At 44.6% G+C, this 18,550-nt stretch overlaps 1 protein-coding gene across 1 annotated transcript; it reads left to right on the top strand.

Annotated features, from left to right (window-relative positions):
* The first annotated feature begins 862 nt into the window (after nucleotides 1-862).
* trip11 (thyroid hormone receptor interactor 11) lies at nucleotides 863-18,391 on the top strand. Its single transcript, XM_063909244.1, has 21 exons — nucleotides 863-1,448; nucleotides 3,828-3,904; nucleotides 4,780-4,890; nucleotides 5,010-5,315; nucleotides 5,813-5,881; nucleotides 6,012-6,177; nucleotides 6,261-6,587; nucleotides 7,056-7,096; nucleotides 7,222-7,320; nucleotides 7,541-7,747; nucleotides 7,843-10,761; nucleotides 10,839-10,979; nucleotides 11,086-11,279; nucleotides 11,519-11,682; nucleotides 11,768-11,871; nucleotides 12,547-12,646; nucleotides 13,552-13,633; nucleotides 14,159-14,273; nucleotides 15,698-15,820; nucleotides 16,933-17,077; nucleotides 17,173-18,391. Exons 1-21 carry the CDS (start codon nucleotides 1,310-1,312, stop codon nucleotides 17,382-17,384), a joined length of 5,841 nt encoding a protein of 1,946 aa, XP_063765314.1. The 5' UTR covers nucleotides 863-1,309; the 3' UTR covers nucleotides 17,385-18,391.
* The last annotated feature ends 159 nt before the right edge of the window (nucleotides 18,392-18,550 follow it).

Below are 18,550 nucleotides of genomic sequence, written 5' to 3'. Positions count from 1 at the left end.
TGGTATACTTAATGTAAATGTACTATGAATGCTTGGTATTTTAAGTATTTATTAAAGTCTGTATTTGTTAAAAGAGGTGTAATTGGGGGAAAAACATAGCATTATTCACCTATAACACACCTTATGTACTTTTCTGTGCTGTTTTGTTGTATTTAATTCATCTCATATTGGAATAATGACTATACATTTACTGTAACACTATTTTCTGTAACTGTTAGATGTTTTATGAATCTGGGATATTAATTGTTGTCTTGCTGGAAACATAAAAGAGACTTAGAGAGAATAAATGTCTTTATTAACTGAAAACTACATTTTAAATGCAATGAAACTCTGCGAAGCGTTCAAGAATCCAGCTTTATATACGTTTATCATTTAGGTGAATTTAAGGCACATGAGACAGAATTCATTTGATTGATTTAGGAGACATTAACACTCCCAAAATGTATGGAAAGTTAATAATGACTCAAGACAAGTGTGTTATATTGCATGGAAGAAACATAAAGTATATGTTGACATTCCTTCTGCAAATATAGTGTTAAAGTGTGTCATTTGGGTTAAGACGCTATTTAGACGAATACACTATTTTTAATTGTAAATAAATATATATATTAATTGTTCACTGCAACTGTAGTGCTCTTTATTTTAGTTTTTTACAACACATTTAATTACCTTCTAATCCCTGTTCAATCTCTCTAATTTTGGTCAACGTTTGCTGTTTTTAAGCACCTCATTAACTTGACTTCTTGAACGCACCTTGTTATTTGTCGATCATCCAGCAGGAGGCGCTAATCGCCCTTCAAAACCGAAGAAGAAGAAGTATTTGTTGGTCCTCCAGAATCCCATAATGCACCGCGGCCGTGTCCTGTGTCCACGTCAAACCTGACAGCAGCAGCCGATCGGATAAATATGGCTGCAGTTGAGGTGGCACTTTCTGCCCCTTGTCTTGTTGTCAGACCTTCTAAAGCCCGCTGAAAACACCGCTCACACTCAGCGTAGGCGACCGTACTCAGCGTTTGTATGTAAAGTAAGATAGTAGCTGTTTAAATGGCATATAACATCGTTTAGGTTAGCTTAGCTTAGCCTAGCTTAGCAAATTCCTCCAGATCAGCTGTTGATAAATGAGCTTTGTCAGTCCGAAAAACGACTTGGTTTTAAGATTAAAGTGGATTTTAAAGTTGATGTGGAGTTTATATTACAGCTTAATGACTACATTAGCTGTATCATCTCTGGAATTTAAGCTAGGCTAGCCCCCTCCCCTGCTAGTCCTCCTCGGCCCGGCTTTGTTTTGGTTTGTTTTGTAGCCGTCAACATGTCATCGTGGCTGGGGGGAATCGGCTCCGGCCTCGGGCAGTCCCTGGGACAGGTCGGAGGAAGCCTGTCCTCCTTCACCGGGCAGATATCTAACTTCACCAAAGACATGCTCCTGGAGGGGGTGGAAGAAGTAGGAGGTGAGTGTGTGTTATCTCATATGGTGGCCACATCATCAGACTCTCAGCTGGAGCAGAGAGCATGCTTATTATTTAATTGGGGATAATAATATGAAGCACATGGGTGTGTCTCCAACAATAGAGCATACATTGAATTTCAGCCCTTTTTATCCAAGACGACGTACAGTAAATGCAACCAGGAGAAACCACTGTCAGAGCAGCAATAAATGATGCTGCTCCAAATAATATTTCTAAGTGCTACAGACAAGAATGAAAGGACGTGTAATAAAAAACGAGAACAAAACAGATGCACAAATGAGACGAATTAAGGATTTACCAACACACTTATTTACCCTCAAAACAGAGAAAAAGACACTTTATCTTATTTGTCTCCGTGCAGCACCTCGGTTCACCCTTGTGTGTGTCTACTTAGATCTTGGTCACTAACAGTACAATAAGTTACCCAATTATTGACTTATTACAATGATGTAGACATTGCATGTTTAAAACATGAGCTATCCAAAGACTGGGTACATGTGGTAAGCAACTGACTCGATTAAGGACGGTAACTAACCAGAGAGTGGTTGAATTGATTAGTGTATACTGCTGATGTGGAAGAGTAGATAAATGACAACATGACACCAACAGTCCTCTTCTCTGTTGGGTCTAAATGAAGTCTGACATCTTGCATGACAGGAATATTGGTTTTAGTTTTGCGTCTGAACTGCTTCATCTGCAGTGAAGTAGAACATGTATGTGCACAAGTATTTGAATGTTAACAAACTGTGCCCTAAAGGAGCTTTTAAAATATGCAGAGAAAGTGTTTCCTGTTTTGCTAAAGCATCTGCAGCTCACATCAGATACTTGTGTGTTTCTTAAATGTAACCCACATACTCTGGTTTGACTTCATATATCAGACATCTATTCCCTTAAGAAGTCTTTCTTTAATAGATGATGACCTCAGAGTGAAAACTGTGACGCCATTTATACGACTTACAGTTTAAGATAAATGTTTTCTGTGAGTCAAATTAGATTATTTAACAGGTTGATTAGATGAGACGTACATTTCAAGACATTTTTAGTGTAATTTCCAATGCAAAACATCCGATGTGTAGATTATCTGCTTCTCTTTGTTGTATATTATAATACATTGAGCCTTTTTCAGTTTGCAATGACAAGACATTTAAAGATAAGAAATACTTTATTGATCCCAAATTTGGAAATGTTTTCATTGCTGCAGCATGATAAACAAAGAATTGAACAGAATAAGAAATAAAGAAGAGTAGAAAATAATAAGTAAGTATAATAAAAACATCTCAAAATAGAAAATAAGACAGAAGTGAAAATATAGAAGTCTACCGTTTGAAAAAATATAAACTATCTGACAAATAAATCCCGATTGAAGAGTTGAATTACAGCCTAATAGAATCATAAAAGTGGGATAGTATTTATATTTAGGGAGTAAGAATGGGATATTAAATAAAATATGAAGGTAAAATGTACAGTGAGAAGTTTTAAGTCCAATAATTAAAGACGTCACCTTTGACTTTAGAGCCACATTCACTGTCAGAGGAGCAGCTAACATCCGAACCCTGACACCGATTACAGGGTTCATGATTAAATCCATTGTTTGTATTCTAAAAATCACTCAAAAGGAAGGTCTTTTTAATAATAAATGTCCTTTATGTATTTCAAAAGAGAGCCATAGAGTTCTCTTTGTACTTGACATATATCCTTGTTCTCAGCGAACCTCAAACACAGCTCTTTCTAAGTCAAGAAGGCGCTCCTACTCTGCTGTAATAAGTCAGTCATTAGATTAGTTTCCACCGGGTCTAGATCTTAGTCTGGCCTCGTGAGTGTTTCCTGACTTCCAAAGCTAATAATTACGGAGCTTCTTTAGCCTCCTTTCAGCCCGTTATTCCCTAAAGTCCCATCCCTGAGAGGCAAACACACAACGAGTGATGAAACTCCGACGCGCCGAGGACTTTGACCGACCGTCTCCAACTCACAGCGCTCGCAAAAATCTAAAGTATGGATTCTTATCACGACCGAGTACACAGCGTTCTGCAGCCAGGCCTCAAATACTTCTTATTAGTACAGTTTTTAAAAGAAAGAGGACCTGAACTAGAACCAGATCTGCCTGTAGGGTTGGTTTAGTTTGTGGAGGAATGACAGCTGTGAAGTTCACAAAGCTCTGATAGCAGAGATATGTGTTTGTCATGAGAGCAGGGTGAAGCAGATCAGTGTGTGGCTAACATAGAGAAAGGGAAGTGTGTGTGTGTCATGGTAAATAAACTTCAGAAGCATTGTGGATGATGCTCACAGTCAACACCGCCTGTCTTTACTGAGCATTTAGGTCTGAATATATCTTGATGTTTTTATTGTTGATTTTAACTGCAGATGCTGCCACAGAACTACAGATGTCCAATTCCAAGTTGGCCGACACCGAGGCTGCGTTTACCTCTCAGAAATCTGAGGTGAGATTCATTATTTCTATTCAGAGATTCAAACCTGAAACTATACACCTTATTTCACCATAGCAGGAAAAACACAGCTGTAGTTAATAGCAGGAGTTGCTCACTGGAAAACTCACATAAATGGCCCCTGGAGCCAGAACTAGGAATGCAAACCTATAATTACCTCCTTGTCATGGCCAATAGAAACCAGTCATTTTACATTTTAAAGAGTCCTCTCCTGCTGATGTTCAGGTGTATATCAGTTTGTAGAGTCTCTACTTTAAAGAGTCCTCTCCTGCTGATGTTCAGGTGTATATCAGTATGTAGAGTCTCTACTTTAAAGAGTCCTCTCCTGCTGATGTTCAGGTGTATATCAGTATGTAGAGTCTCTACTTTAAAGAGTCCTCTCCTGCTGATGTTCAGGTGTATATCAGTATGTAGTGTCTCTACTTTAAAGAGTCCTCTCCTGCTGATGTTCAGGTGTATATCAGTATGTAGTGTCTCTACTTTAAAGAGTCCTCTCCTGCTGATGTTCAGGTGTATATCAGTATGTAGTGTCTCTACTTTAAAGAGTCCTCTCCTGCTGATGTTCAGGTGTATATCAGTATGTAGTGTCTCTACTTTAAAGAGTCCTCTCCTGCTGATGTTCAGGTGTATATCAGTATGTAGCGTCTCTACTTTAAAGAGTCCTCTCCTGCTGATGTTCAGGTGTATATCAGTATGTAGCGTCTCTACTTTAAAGAGTCCTCTCCTGCTGATGTTCAGGTGTATATCAGTATGTAGCGTCTCTACTTTAAAGAGTCCTCTCCTGCTGATGTTCAGGTGTATATCAGTATGTAGCGTCTCTACTTTAAAGAGTCCTCTCCTGCTGATGACTCTCTGTTGTTGTGTTTCAGTATGAAAGATTACGAACGCTCTACTCGGAGCTCGAGGAGAAACTGGAAGCTTCAGAGATCCAGATTAAAAGCCAGTCTGCGGAGTACAGATCCCTCCTGCAACAGAAGGATGTATGTATATCTTAAATATTGATTAATGCATTTTAGATACTAATTATAACAATCTACCCTTCAAGAGGACTCATTCCTGCACCTCTCTCTCAGTGGAACCCTAAAATATGTCTTCCCAGGTGGAGATCAGTCACCTGAAGGCCCGGCAGAGCGGTCTCCAGGACGAGTTCCAGACCCTGCAGCAGTCGGCTCAGTCTTCCTCCGTCGGCCCCGCCATGCTACCCGTCACAACCACCGCCTCCTCCACCACCACCTCCTCCTCTGCCTCCTCCTTCATGTCACGGCCCACGGGGACCCACTCGGGTTTCCACGGCGACGAGATGGACCTCAGCGACGTGCTGTGGTCTCAGCAGGAGATCAACCGGCTGTCCAATGAGGTCCTGCGCCTGGAGGCCGAGGTGGCTCACTGGAGGAGGATGTCTCAGGTAATCAGGAGGAGGATTCAGTCTTAATATCATTTACTTGTTATGAAGTAGCACTAATAGTTTCTATGTCCTCCACTTCCATCGTCCATAAGCCCCTGGAAAACCGTTTCCATTTTTCCACAAAATATTTATTAAACATAGACAGATTTTCTTTGTTTAAACAATGATATAAACCAAAGTGATGCACATGTGCTAACCCACCACAAAGCACACAGTAAATATAGAAAAAAGGAGAAAAATGAAAACCCAATTATTATTTCGTAATTTGATAAAAGATCAAATGTTTTTTAGGTTTTTCTAAAACAAGACAAGCAGTTTTTGGTACCACATCCATGAGTCACCGTGATACAAAATACATGAGGTGCTAAAAGCTTCGGACATTCAAAAGAAAGCATTTCATACTTGTTTTAGTTCCTTGTTTTAATCTAAATAGTTTAAAATCGTTAAAGCTCATTTTGCGTTCCTGACGAGATGTTATTATTTTATGTTATTTTCAGGCGTCAACAGCAGCAGGGACGGGTAACGGCGACCAGGGAGAGATCCTCAAACTCCAAAGAACTATCAAGGTGAGTCTTTCTTATGGTGTTTGATGGTAGAATCCGAATCCCAAAGTTAAATCTGAGTGACTTTGATTCTATCTTTAGCTTTTATACTCCCCATCTCTACGGGTCTAAAGCTTGATGTGTTTTGTGTCAGGATCTGCGTGAGGAGATGAGTCGAGAGGTGGACGAGCATCAGCACGAGCTGGCGGCGCTGCAGGACGCTCAGCGGCAGAAGATGGCCGACATCACCCGCAGACACAAGGAGGACTTGGCGGAGTACGAGGAGAGGATCGAGGAGCTGGAGGAGCAGATTCACGGGGGTGAGCTGCTGGTTGGGGTGTAGGAACTCAGAGATTTAATGAGGAAATCATGGCTTTAATACAAGTAAAACCCTCCTCTGCAGGTGGGAGTCCGGCCTCTTCCCCGTCCGACGCCTCCAAGCTGTCTGAACTCCAGCAGACCGTCGCCGCTCTGCAGGAAGCGGCCGATCAGCGGGAGCAGGAGCTGCAGGAGATGTCAGCCAGTCTGGAGGAGGCGCGGAGCAAACAGGCGTCTCTGCAGCAGGAGAAGGACGAGGCTCAGGAGGAGAACACGGAGCTGCTGCAGAATTACACCCGCCTGCAGACCTCCGTCACCGAGCTGCAGACCAGAGTGCAGGAGCAGGAGGGCAAGAGCCTGCAGAAAGCCCAGCTGGAGCAGGAGATCCAGGGGCTGAGGGACAAGCTCACAGGTAGACTGTCCATGTTTTTAATTCATGCTGAAAACAGCTGCTGAGTTCATTAATCAAAGCTGCTCAGTGCTAACAGGAAGACTCTTTGCTCAAGCTGATCGGGATTCCTTAATTAAAAGTGATTTTTAGATTGTAGTGCCCTAAAATCAATACTGCATTTAACAATGAATTGGAATTTAGAAATACTTTATTTATCTTGAATATAAATTGTGTTTCATGACAGTTGCCTCATCTTCCAAAATAAAATAAAATAGAATAAAAATGACAAAAATAAAAAACAGTTATTACAAATATTTCTTTACAACATGCACAACATACTATTACAACATGCACAGTGGTGTGTTAGAATGATATTCTGCTCAAAGTTTAAATCTAAACATGTAATATATTAATAATCCTAAATTACTTGAATAGTTGAACAGTAGTTTGTTTTGTACATTATTATTAATTATAATGTCTCTTTTCCAGCTGCAGAAAAAGAAATTGAGGGACTGAAAAGCCTTGATGAGGTAAGTGTGAATATAAACCACTAACTATGCATCATTTTACATATTTATAATGTTTGTAGTGGTATGTTCATCATTTAATCCCATCATTTAATGACTTTTGTAACTTTTTCTTGTTGCACGATTAGGCAGAACCAAAAGAAGAGGTTGAGCATGCAGACATCTTGGAGCTGAACACCATCATCGGGACGTTGAGGCAAGAAAAGGAAGTCCTGGAACAAGACAAGGTTTGTTTATATGATGCAAACTTGTTATTATTACGGACAAATTAGATCTATTGGATAGGAGGGGGTGCAGGTAGGAAGGGGCTCGTGCATGGAGAGATCTGTAGGGGAGGAGGAGGAGTTTGTAGAGGATGCAGAAGGTGAAAGAAGAAGGTTATGCAGTTCAGATAACTGAGGATTGATTTGAAAACAAATCCTGAAGTTTAATTGGATTTATTCACAGCTTGATCTGGAAGAAAGACTGAGGCTGTCGGTGGAGCAGAGAGTCAGCAGTTCTGCAGAGGCAGAGACGAGTGATTGGGAGGCTGTGGAGGATCTGAAACTGGAGCTGCAGCGCCAAGACAAAGCCCTGAGGAACAGGGAGGAGGAGCGGGACACCCTGATGTCAGAGCTGGAGGAGCTGGACCGGCAAAACCAGGAAGCAACACAGGTCAGAGAGCGACCCGATTTATGAAGCATTTAGAGACATCAGACTGAAGGCAGTAAGGTTTATCTGTGTTTTGTTCCATCTCTTCCTGTCTCCAGCACATGATCTCGGTGAAGGATCAGCTCTCCGCTCAGCTGAAGGAGGCCGAGGCGGAGCTGAACACAACCAAAGACCAGAGGAGCGCGCTGGAGGAGGAGCTTCAGAACCAAAAGGAGCTGACGAGCCAGAGCGCCTTCACCCTGAACGACCTGCACATGGGCAAACAGCAGCTGGAGCGCTCGCTGAAGGAAATGAAGGAGAAACTGGGAAATGCACAGGGGCAGAGCAAGGAGGCGAGGAGAGAAATCACAGAGCTGAAGAAGACCCTGCAGGAGCGAGAGGAGCAGTTATCTGTGGCAAGAGCTGCGCTGCATCGGGAGGGGGAGACGGGAAGTGATGAGAAGCTAGCAGCGAAGGAGAGAGAATTGTCCGACCTGAGGAGGGAATTTGAGGAGATGAGGAGCTCTCAGGAGATGGCGCTGTCTGAGGATTACGAGCTAAAGATGGAGAACAGGAGGTTGAAGGAGGAGAAGGAGAGCCTGGCAGCTCTGAGCAGGACGTTGCGGGAGAAGGACACTCGTATCGAGGCGCTGAAGCTGGAGAAGATTCAGCTGGAGGGGGAACTGGGACAGGTGGAGAGGACGGTAGCAGAGCAGGGGAAGCAGTACCAGCAGACCATCGAGGAGCTGACCCGAGCTCGCTCCATGGACGCCTCGGCGCTGCAGATGGAGCACGAACGAGCCGTCAAACTGAACCAGGAGAAAGACCTGGAGATAGCTCAGCTGAGGAGAGACGCCGAGCAGCTGGCGTCCGACCAGAGAGACACCAACGAGATGCTGTCCATCACGGTCGCTGGGCAGAAGCAGCTGACCGACCTGCTGCAGGAGAAGGACGTCTTCATGGACACGCTGAAACAAAACGCTTCGGATCGGCAGAAGGAGATGGAGAACAGCATCACGGTCGTGAAGAAGGAGGCGGATGCTCTGAAACTGGTGCTGGAGGAGAAGGACAGACAGCTGGGCGGCATGAAGGAGGAGAACAGCCATCTGAAGGAGGAGATCGACCGACTCAGGGATCAGCAGAGCCGGCCTCAAGCTCTAGCCGAGCCACGGACGCTAGACATCATCACGGAGCTGGAGACGGAGATCACGCAGCTTAAGCTGTCCAGGAACATACTCGCAGAGGAGGTGCAGACTCTGAGGAGAACCACGGAGGAGCTGCAGGCGTCTCTGCTTCTGTCGCAGCAGACTCTGCAGGCTCAGCAGACGGAGCTGGAGCAGGCTCACGCTCGCCATCAGCAGACGACGCTCAACTACGACCGGCTGATCCACGCCAGAGACCAGGAGATCTCCCGCCTGCAGGATCAGCTGAGCGAGAGTCGAGCGCACTCCCCCTCTGTGCAGGGAGACGTCATCCTGCAGGAAGAGAAGACCCAGACTCTGAATCAGGAGAACGGCAACGAGAAACACGACCTGTCCAAGGTGGAGATCAACAAGCTGGTGCGAGGCATCAAGGAGAAGGAGACGGAGATCAGCCAGCTGAACGAGAAGAACCTGTCGCTTACCCGACAGCTGGATCAGCTGGTGGTGTCTCGGGATGAGGTGGGGAAATTGTCCCAGATGATCCTGCAGAAGGACCTGGAGATCCAGGCGCTGCACGCCCGAGTGTCCATGGCTGCAGGCGGCGGCCACAGCCAGGACGTCCTGTTCCTCCAGCAGCAGCTGCAGGCGTACGCTGTAGAGCGCGAGCAGGTGATCGCCGTGCTCAACGAGAAGGCGAGGGAGAACAGCCAGCTGCGCTCTGACTACCACCGCCTCATGGACATCCTGTCGGGGAAGGAGGCGGCGCTGCTGAAGCTGCAGCAGGAGAACCAGCGCCTCTCCACCATGAGCGATCCCTCAGGAAGCCAGGAGATGTTCAAGGAGACGATCCAAAACCTGTCGCGCATCATCCGGGAGAAGGACATCGAGATCGACGCGCTGACGCAGAAGTGCCAGACGCTAGTGACGGTGCTGCAGGCATCGGGAGGAGAGCCCGGCAGCGGGTCGGGAGGCGTCAGCAGCAACCAGTTCGAGGAGCTGCTGCAGGAGCGCGACACGCTGAAGCAGCAGGTGAAGAAGATGGAAGAGTGGAAGCAGCAGGTGATAACCACGGTGAAGAACATGCAGCACGAGTCGGCGCAGCTGCAGGAGGAGCTGATCAAGCTGCAGGGCCAGTTCTCCGCCGACAGCGACTGCTCCTCCAAGCTGTCGGTGGATTACGCCGGGCTGATCCAGAGCTACGAGCACAAGGAGAGGAGGCTGGGCAGTCTGAGTCAGGAGCTGGCTCAGGTGCAGCAGAGCATTACGCAGCTCAGCACCACTAAAGACGTGCTGCTGGGTAAACTGGACAGCGTGGCTCTGACTCCAGAAGTCACAGCTGATGCTCCGAGCCCGCAGACGCCTCCGACACTGAACAGTGACAAACTGCAGGAAGAAATCATCAGATTGCGGAGTCAGTTAGCGGAGAAGGAGAGCATGATCAGGACTCTTCAAGAGAACAACCACCGGCTCTCCAACTCAGCGTCGGACACGGAGAGTGAGCAGAGGAGTCAGATGGAGGAGGCGCGACTGGTGAAAGAGAGGTTGGAGGCCCTGCAGAGGTCCGTCAGGGAGAAAGACCTGCTCATCAAAAGCAAAGGAGACCAGCTGGGCCATGTGAGCGAGGCGCTGCGAAACCGCGAGAACGACAACGAGGTGCTGAAGCAAGCCGTTACCAACCTGAAGGAGCGCGCTCTGATCCTGGAGCTGGACGGGAGGAAGCTGAAGGAGGAGAACGAGCTGGTGGTGTCGCGCTCTCGAGAGAAGGAGTCCGAGTTCAGAGCGCTGCAGGAAACCAACATGCAGGTGTCGCTGCTGCTCAGAGAGAAGGAGTTCGAGCTGACTGCCGTGAGCGAGAAGAGTGCCACTGTGGAGAGGATGCTCAAAGACAAGGAGCAGGTGAGCCAGCTGCAGGTTCATGACTCCTTCCTTTCTTCAAGCACTCACGTTAATGATTTTTCTTTGCTGTGGTGCAGGGTAAGTCTGGAGAGCTGAATCAGCTGCTGAACGAGCTGAAGTCCATGCAGGAGAAAGCCGTGGCCTTCCAGCACGAGAGGGACCAGGTGATGATGGCGCTGAAGCAGAAACAGATGGAGACCACTGCGGTGCAAACTGAGGTAGGAGGACGGATGATAATACATCTGTTTCTTTAATAGGATATAAAACATATCCATGTATTCCCACTGCTCCTCTCCTGTAATGATCTCTCTGTTTCCTCCACAGCTTCAGCATGTGCGGGACAAAGAGCAGCGTCTGAACCTGGAGCTGGAGAGGCTGCGTAATCACCTGCTGGACATCGAGGACTCGTACACCAGGGAGGCTCTTGCTGCAGAGGACAGGGAAATGGAGCTGCGCAGGAGAGTCACTCTGCTGGATGAGAGGCTGGCGTCCTCCTCCAGCGCTGTGGAGAACGCCAGGTCAGCAGAAACTCTGAAAAATACAAATGAAGTCATCCTAAACCACCAGTTTTAAACTCCTCAAAACTACTTTTTTTAAACTTTCCGCTCCGTTTAATTGTATATATTGGAGTGTGAACTACCTTTAACCACATACCTGCTGGAATTTGTGACCACTATTGTGCAGCAGGCCTTGCAAAGATGAGATAAATGCATTAGTTTAAGGTTATATGCCTGGTTAAAGTCCTGTTTTCCTACAGCCAACAGGCCAGCATGCAGGTGGAGTCTCTGCAGGAGCAGCTGAGCGGCGTGGTGAAGCAGAGGGACGATGCTCTGATCCATCTCAGGACGTCCCAGGAGCAGGTCAACCAGTACGCAGTGTCGCTGTCCAACCTGCAGATGGTGCTGGAGCAGTTTCAGCAAGGCAAGTCTCCAATATTTTTAGCAGCTATTAGGCAGTTTGTCTGGCAGGTAAATCCCTGATAGATAATTGTGTCTTCTTCCATCAGAGGAGAAAGCGATGTACTCTTCAGAGCTCGACAGGCTGAAGAAGGAGAAGGACGAGTGGAAGAGGAAAGCTGAGAGGCTGCAAGACCAGGCCTCATCTCTGCAGGTAAACAAACAAACACTGATCCGATTCATTTAATTATAAACCTTAGTATTCAGGGTCTTAACGAAGGCATATGAACTAATATCACACTGTAAAAAATACTTAAGTAAAAGTCCTGCATTCAGCATGATGCTCGAGTAAAAGGGATATAAATGTAAGCAAATCTTTACATGTCTTGCTTTTAAACAACATTTATAAAATGGAATTAAAACTTCATATTTTACAAATCTGCTGTAAGTTTCGTTTGGAAAAATCCTCATTTTAAAGGTAATTAGTAACTTTAGAAGTCAAGCTGGTTCAAAATGCACCCCTCACACTACTGATCCACATCCCCCTAGTCCTCATAGACCTTCACTGGCTTCCAGTCTCCCACCACATCAACTACAAACTACTGGTACTCACCTACAAAGCCCTCCAACATCTGGTCACTACCTATCTCAGGGTCCCTCAGATCCACCTCAGTCGGTCTCCTATCAATCCCTAAGTCCAGACTCTGCAGCTTTGGAGCCTTTCCTGAGGCAGCTCCCAGGCTCCCCCAAGATCCCCTGTAGTTCTATATGTTTTAGTGCATGTAATTGGTCTGAAATCCCTGTGTTTCAATCTAAAACTCAGCATGATAGCATCCCTTTAATGGAGCTGAAGTTGCAGTCATAATTAGACGGTGTTTTCCTCTGTCAGATTAACCTGGACGAAGCCAGCGCTGCTCTGGAGTCGGCGTCTCGCCTCACCGATCAGCTGGACCTGAAGGAGGAGCAGGTGGAGGAGCTGAAGAAACAAGGTGAGTTTCAGCCAGGTGTGCAAACATCTGTCCTCTGGGGGAAACATCTGACAGAACTCCTTAAATTACAGCAAAATAAAAATATTCAGGAGGTTTCAGTCAAATAAAAGTCTTGTTTTACGTCTTATTTGTCTGGTTAATATTTATATATATATATATATTTTATTTAAGCTTTTTATTGAACTTTAACTTTAATATTTATATTTTAATATTTTAATTATTTGTTAAATCTATTATTTTATTCTCCATCTTTCACAAAAACCCAATTTCCTCCGGGATAAAACATATACCAATCAAAGCTCCTTTATAAACTTCTTGCTTCTATTTTTTACAGCAAATTAATAAATATAATTTATACAACTTTATTATATTTTATATTTATTCTTAAAATACTTTCTTTTGTTAAAATAAATATTATATTTTTTATCGATCTTTTATTTTATTCTCAAACTTCCACAAAACCCAATTTCCACCCAGGATAAGTGAAATATTCTGATGTTTATGTTGGATATTATGGGACGCATGTGATGTAGTGTGCCCTTATCACAGTCAGAATAACAGAGGGCAGTAAACCCTGGTCTCCGCCCGGCCTCAGGTCCTGATGCTTTATTATTTCTGTGCAGATTTCACTCTTATCCCGCTCACATTTGGCCGTTACATCACAGAAAATTCTCAGACGGATTTCCAGACATTGTGTTCGTTGAGTCCAGATATGAAGTCACATAGTGTATGGAGCGTTTACATTCACTCTATTTATAGGGAGCGTGAGAAGGCTCGGCAGACAGAGGAGGACGAGGGTTTTGGAAACTTGGCTTTTCATGTATTACTAAAAGTAATCAAATAAAAGAACCTGATCTAAGATGTTAAATATAACGTGTTTTTCTCGGTTTCTGCGTTTGTTTCAGTGGAAGTGAGACAGGAGATGCTGGAGGAGGTGCAGCAGAAACTGATGAGTCTCCTGAACAGCACGGAGGGGAAGATAGATAAGTACGTCTGTCTGAGTTTTATATTACACTCTTATTTACTTTCATTGGGATTAAGTTTGATTTCTGTCCCAAAGCCTAACTGTACCTTTATGTTATAACACTGGTAATCTCAGACAGAGGCAAAGAAAACCATCTAAATATGGACATTTTGAACTTTTCAGATGGAATCAGAGCTTAAGTGTTTCTCAAATTACTTAAAGTTTTAAAAAGCTACTGGTTTTCTGCAAAAAGAATACAGGAAGTGGTCATTAACCAAGAACAAACACATCATTTATCAGATGATGGTGGTAAATTCAACAGAAATTCACAAATGTGTGGAAAGTTAAGCCTCATTATTATTATTTAACACCTTTTATTTTGGTTTGTCTATACATGTATTTTAATTTATAAAAAAGTGTAATCCTGCTTTAAATCTGCAATACAACAAAAAATGTATATAAATAAAACATTAATAAATAAAACAATAATTAGAAATCAGCCGATGGAAATATTCAAATAATCCACTGGGGATTATTTCTGTTTGCAGAGTCCTGATGCGTAACCTGTTCCTGGGATACTTCCACACACCGAAAACCAAACGTGCCGACGTGCTGAGGCTCATGGGAAGTGTGCTGGGGCTGAGCAGAGAAGATGTGGACAAGGTGAGAGGTTACTCAGACACATATTCAATGTTTCCACAATCAAATAATCACACAGTATCTTGTCGCTAGGCAGAAAAAGTGAATAATTTGAGGTTATTTCCTGGCGTTTTATTGGCCGGAAGATGAATATAGAAAATAAACTGCTGAAAATGGACAAATAAACAAGTAGCCCTACTGGATAACAGGTCTCACTTTGAGTTTGTTTACTCCAGAAGATAGTGACATAACACTTGAGCTTCTTTTGGCTAGCGTTCAAACACAATGTATGTGACAGGGTTAGGGGGCGGGACATCTCTAAGCGGACCAATCACAACAGAGCTAAGCAAAGGGGAGCTGCAGCTCAGGCAGTATGAGGAAAATAAAGAGCTTACTGAACATTAAAGCATGGAGACATGTCCCAGTACTAATATCAACCTGAAAATGAGTATATTAGGGCCTCTCTAATTAAAAAAGACAAGCATAACATCATGGACAAACTAAAAGATAATCCCAATAACAGTTGGCAGGCTTCCTTTGGCTAAAAGAGAGACTGATTGTCACTGTTCAGATGTGATTTCTAGCTCCAGCAGATCCTCTCAGTGCTCCCAAACCGAAAATATTTCCTCCTCCAGACCTCCTGCCCCGTGGGACTCCGTCCAGCGATTACCCAACACTGCTAAAGGAAAACAGAGACACACAATTGCGACTACAACTCTTCAGAAGAGCCATATTAATCGTGTTGGAGGTCGTTCCTCTTACTTCTTGTCAAGCCCTCCCTCACGTCCTGCTAATGCGCTTTAGATTTTTCCACTCTACTCATGTTTACCGCAGCCAAGTGTCCCACAAAAACAGACTCAGTGGATCCGCTGCCTTATGAACGGATCTAGAGAAACAGAGGATAATAAAGTCTGAGGTTTCCTTCTGTGTTTGAGATTAAGTAGTTAGTGGGAACGCAAAATATGTGTCCAGAAAGTGGCGGCAGACGGAAAGGGAATCAATTTTAACGGGAAATAATCTGAACTCTTCTTTAGAAACACGACTAAAACAAAGCCTGAAGGAACTTTGTAAGACTGTAATGTTCACTTCTCATCCCTTCATGATGCGGTTCATGTAGTTTTTCATACAGTTATGAGGTGCTTTGTGAAGATTCTTTAAGAGGCTTTACTCCTGTCTCAAAGGTCTGCACCTGGATTTTCAGTAAGGTTTAAAGCTCCCCTGTTACGCAAAATCCACTTTTCCATGTCGTTAAACATCAACGTAGAGGGTTATGGGATGCTAAAATGATCTGTTTGGAGTTTCAAATCAGACACAGGTGGATATATCTGAGACCTGTAGTATAGTGTTGAAAGAGAGTGGAACAGGGGAGCTTTCAAAGGGATCGGATTCCTGAACCTGACCAAAAAACGGTGTGTTTCTAATTGTTTAAGTAATCCTTCCCTCTGCAGATGTTGGAGGAAGACGGTCGCCAGGGCGTCACAGGATGGGTTTCTAACTGGCTCGGAGGAAAAGGAGCTCAGAGTGTCCCAAACACTCCTCAGAGACCCACCAGCGCACAAACCCTCAACTCGGTAAGAAAGAAACAAAACGTGAGGTTATTTTAAGATCTCAAAGTTAGCATCCCTCCAATAGCCCATGGGATATCTCCATTGGAACTACAGCACGGTCACATGACCTCACGTCACCACCGCTAAGCTAAAGGCGGCTAATGTTGGGCTATAAAGGAACTACAGCACGGTCACATGACTTCACGTCACCACCGCTAAGCTAAAGGAGGCTAATGTTGGGCTATAAAGGAACTACAGCACGGTCACATGACTTCACGTCACCACCGCTAAGCTAAAGGAGGCTAATGTTGGGCTATAAAGGAACTACAGCACGGTCACATGACTCCACGTCTCCACCGCTAAGCTAATGGCGGCTAATGTTAGGCATTTAGACCCTTTATAAACGCAGTAATGGCTCTGAGTGATTTATGTTATAGTGGACATAGAGCACACTTCCCAGGACTTTCTTTCAGTGAGTTATCACAGACCGGCGGACGTGGCACCAGTGTAACTTCCCTTCATTTATAGAGAAACAAAGCACTCGGGGTCTGTGTGCTTTCACAAGGAAACGTCCAGAGTGAAAACCGGAGAAGAGAACAGGGCTGAACCATTCATCTTAATCACCATTTTGACTTTACCATGAATTGGGAATTTGGAAAATACAAGTTAGTCCCGCTAGATGTGACTTAGTATGTAATTAACTGATCATTTAACTAAATATAATAGTTAATTAAACATTGGTTACGATTTTAAGTTCTTCTGAGGGACTTACTCATTAACCTCTCTTTTCTGATTTTATGAATAGGTGTATTATCGATGGAACTGGTTAATAACCAGTCTTGTTCTACAGTGTAAAAGTCTTATGGGGTTGATCCTACTTTGTAAAGTTAGGAGATGTGGCTCCTTGGAGTACAAAAATCACACATTTTAAACAAAAGAAAGGTTCATTTGAGTTACATTTCACAGATCTTTCCAAGTGTATTCCTTGTAAATGAATATGACACCACAAGGAAGTTACTCTGAATCTAACTCATTGAATCTCACACTTCATTTTGCACTTGTTTCTAAGATGGAAAGCAGAGTTTCCTCCGTGCTTCAGCAGCACTTCACACTCGCCTGTCTTTTTGTCGTTGCAGTCCTTCTCGGAGATGTTTGTAAAGTTCCTGGAGATCGAGTCGACTCCTTCGCTGCCCGCACCGAAACTCCTCATGCATGAGATCACGCCTCTGAGCGCTCCGCCTCCGAGGAGAGCCAACACCGCTGCTTCCAGCACCGCCGCAGGTAAGCGCTGTGGGAACAACTGGATGTTCTGTTTCTCTGGTCTTAAAGAAGACAGCTCTCCTCCTGACGCATCACTTCTCCTCTCCTCCTAACAGGGGGTGCGGCGCTCGGGAAGCGACCCGGCGAGCAGAACCCGTTCCTGGCCCCGCGCTCCGCCGCCGTTCCCCTGCTGGCGGGCTCCAGCTCCGGGGGCCCCGGGGGTCACCTGCTCATGAAGCCCATCTCGGCCGCGCTGCCCACCTTCACCCCGGTGCCGGTGTCCGCGGAGAGCGGGGGAGCCGTGCTCAAAGACCTGTTGAAGCAGTGATGCACACTTTAAAGGAGAACACACTACAGACTGAGATGCTGCTCTGTTTCACATATCCTGCGGAAATAAAGGCTTAATAATCCCTGTGTTTTTAAGAGGCGACTGAAACTCAATGTAGTTTTTTAAAGCAATTACCGCTCTATGCAATCCGTCTCATCTTTAAGTTATGAACGACCGATGAAAGGACCAAGCCTGCAGAGAGGACGCACGATGAGGTCATTCACACTTCAGAAAACAACATATTTGATTTTCATAGAAACTGTCCTTTTCACTATGAGTTACATTTCGATTTTTCTCCACCTCTGAATACAAGTGACCTTTTTAGACTCGCTGCGTGCATCCATCGGGACATCCTGCGAGTCTGCAGCCTGGGACGGCTTTTATTCTCTCGTCTTTTTTCCTCCTTTCAGCGGCAAACTGCATCAGATCCAGGACTCTCCTCAAGGCTCTGGCAGCAGAATCCTGCGTGCAGATTTACGTGCTTCAGTCCATCTGTTAAACCCATGAAGACATATTTTGCTTGTCCGTCGCAGTGATATGCAAAGCACTGTAATTACGTCTGCGGCCTGTGGTTGATCGGCTCATATGTTATTATAGTTATATGGGGGGGGGCGTTTTCTTCTTATTTATAGGCACTAAAAAGGAAGTTTGGAAGTTTTAAGTGCCTGCATTTTTGCTAATTGGTTGTGTAATCAGGATTGTACATGGTTAATATAAATATATATATTTACAAAATGTAAAAAAATGCACATTTATGGAAGTTTTACCCGACCAGAGCCGGCCAGCGCTGCTCTGCATTTTTGTAAAGACATCAGTCAGCCGCTGCAGAGGGAGAGCTTCTCCAGGTGTGCTGGGGAAATGTAAAAACCTGTAAATCAGCTTTAAAATCATTTTTGTAGACTAAAAACATGGAAGAAAAGGAGTTGGATTACCTTGAATGATCTTTAACAGGAGTTAGTACACTTGATTTAATCTGAGTTTCAAATCAAATAAAAAGTACTGCTGTGGTTCTGTCTTTTTTTAATACTGCACTTAAACAAACCAGATGTGGCTACTACAGCATGCAGAGCCAGATGTGCTGTGAGGAGGGGGCTGTTTTGTTTCGTTGGAAAACCGACACGCACTGTGTATGCTTTCTGCCTGTTCCCCCCCCCACTGCAGCAGCT

This window comes from Eleginops maclovinus, chromosome 19, assembly GCF_036324505.1.
Source record: "Eleginops maclovinus isolate JMC-PN-2008 ecotype Puerto Natales chromosome 19, JC_Emac_rtc_rv5, whole genome shotgun sequence".
Lineage (NCBI taxonomy): Eukaryota > Metazoa > Chordata > Actinopteri > Perciformes > Eleginopidae > Eleginops > Eleginops maclovinus.
This window is presented reverse-complemented; position numbering and strand designations above follow the sequence as displayed.

Coding starts and splice junctions, on each gene's coding strand:
- trip11 (XM_063909244.1), top strand. CDS start 1,310: ATGTCATCGTGGCTGGGGGGAATCGGCTCCGGCCTCGGGCAGTCCCTG. Junction 3,905..4,779: donor TTACCTCTCAGAAATCTGAG/GTGAGATTCATT, acceptor GTTGTGTTTCAG/TATGAAAGATTACGAACGCT. Junction 10,762..10,838: donor TGCTCAAAGACAAGGAGCAG/GTGAGCCAGCTG, acceptor GCTGTGGTGCAG/GGTAAGTCTGGAGAGCTGAA.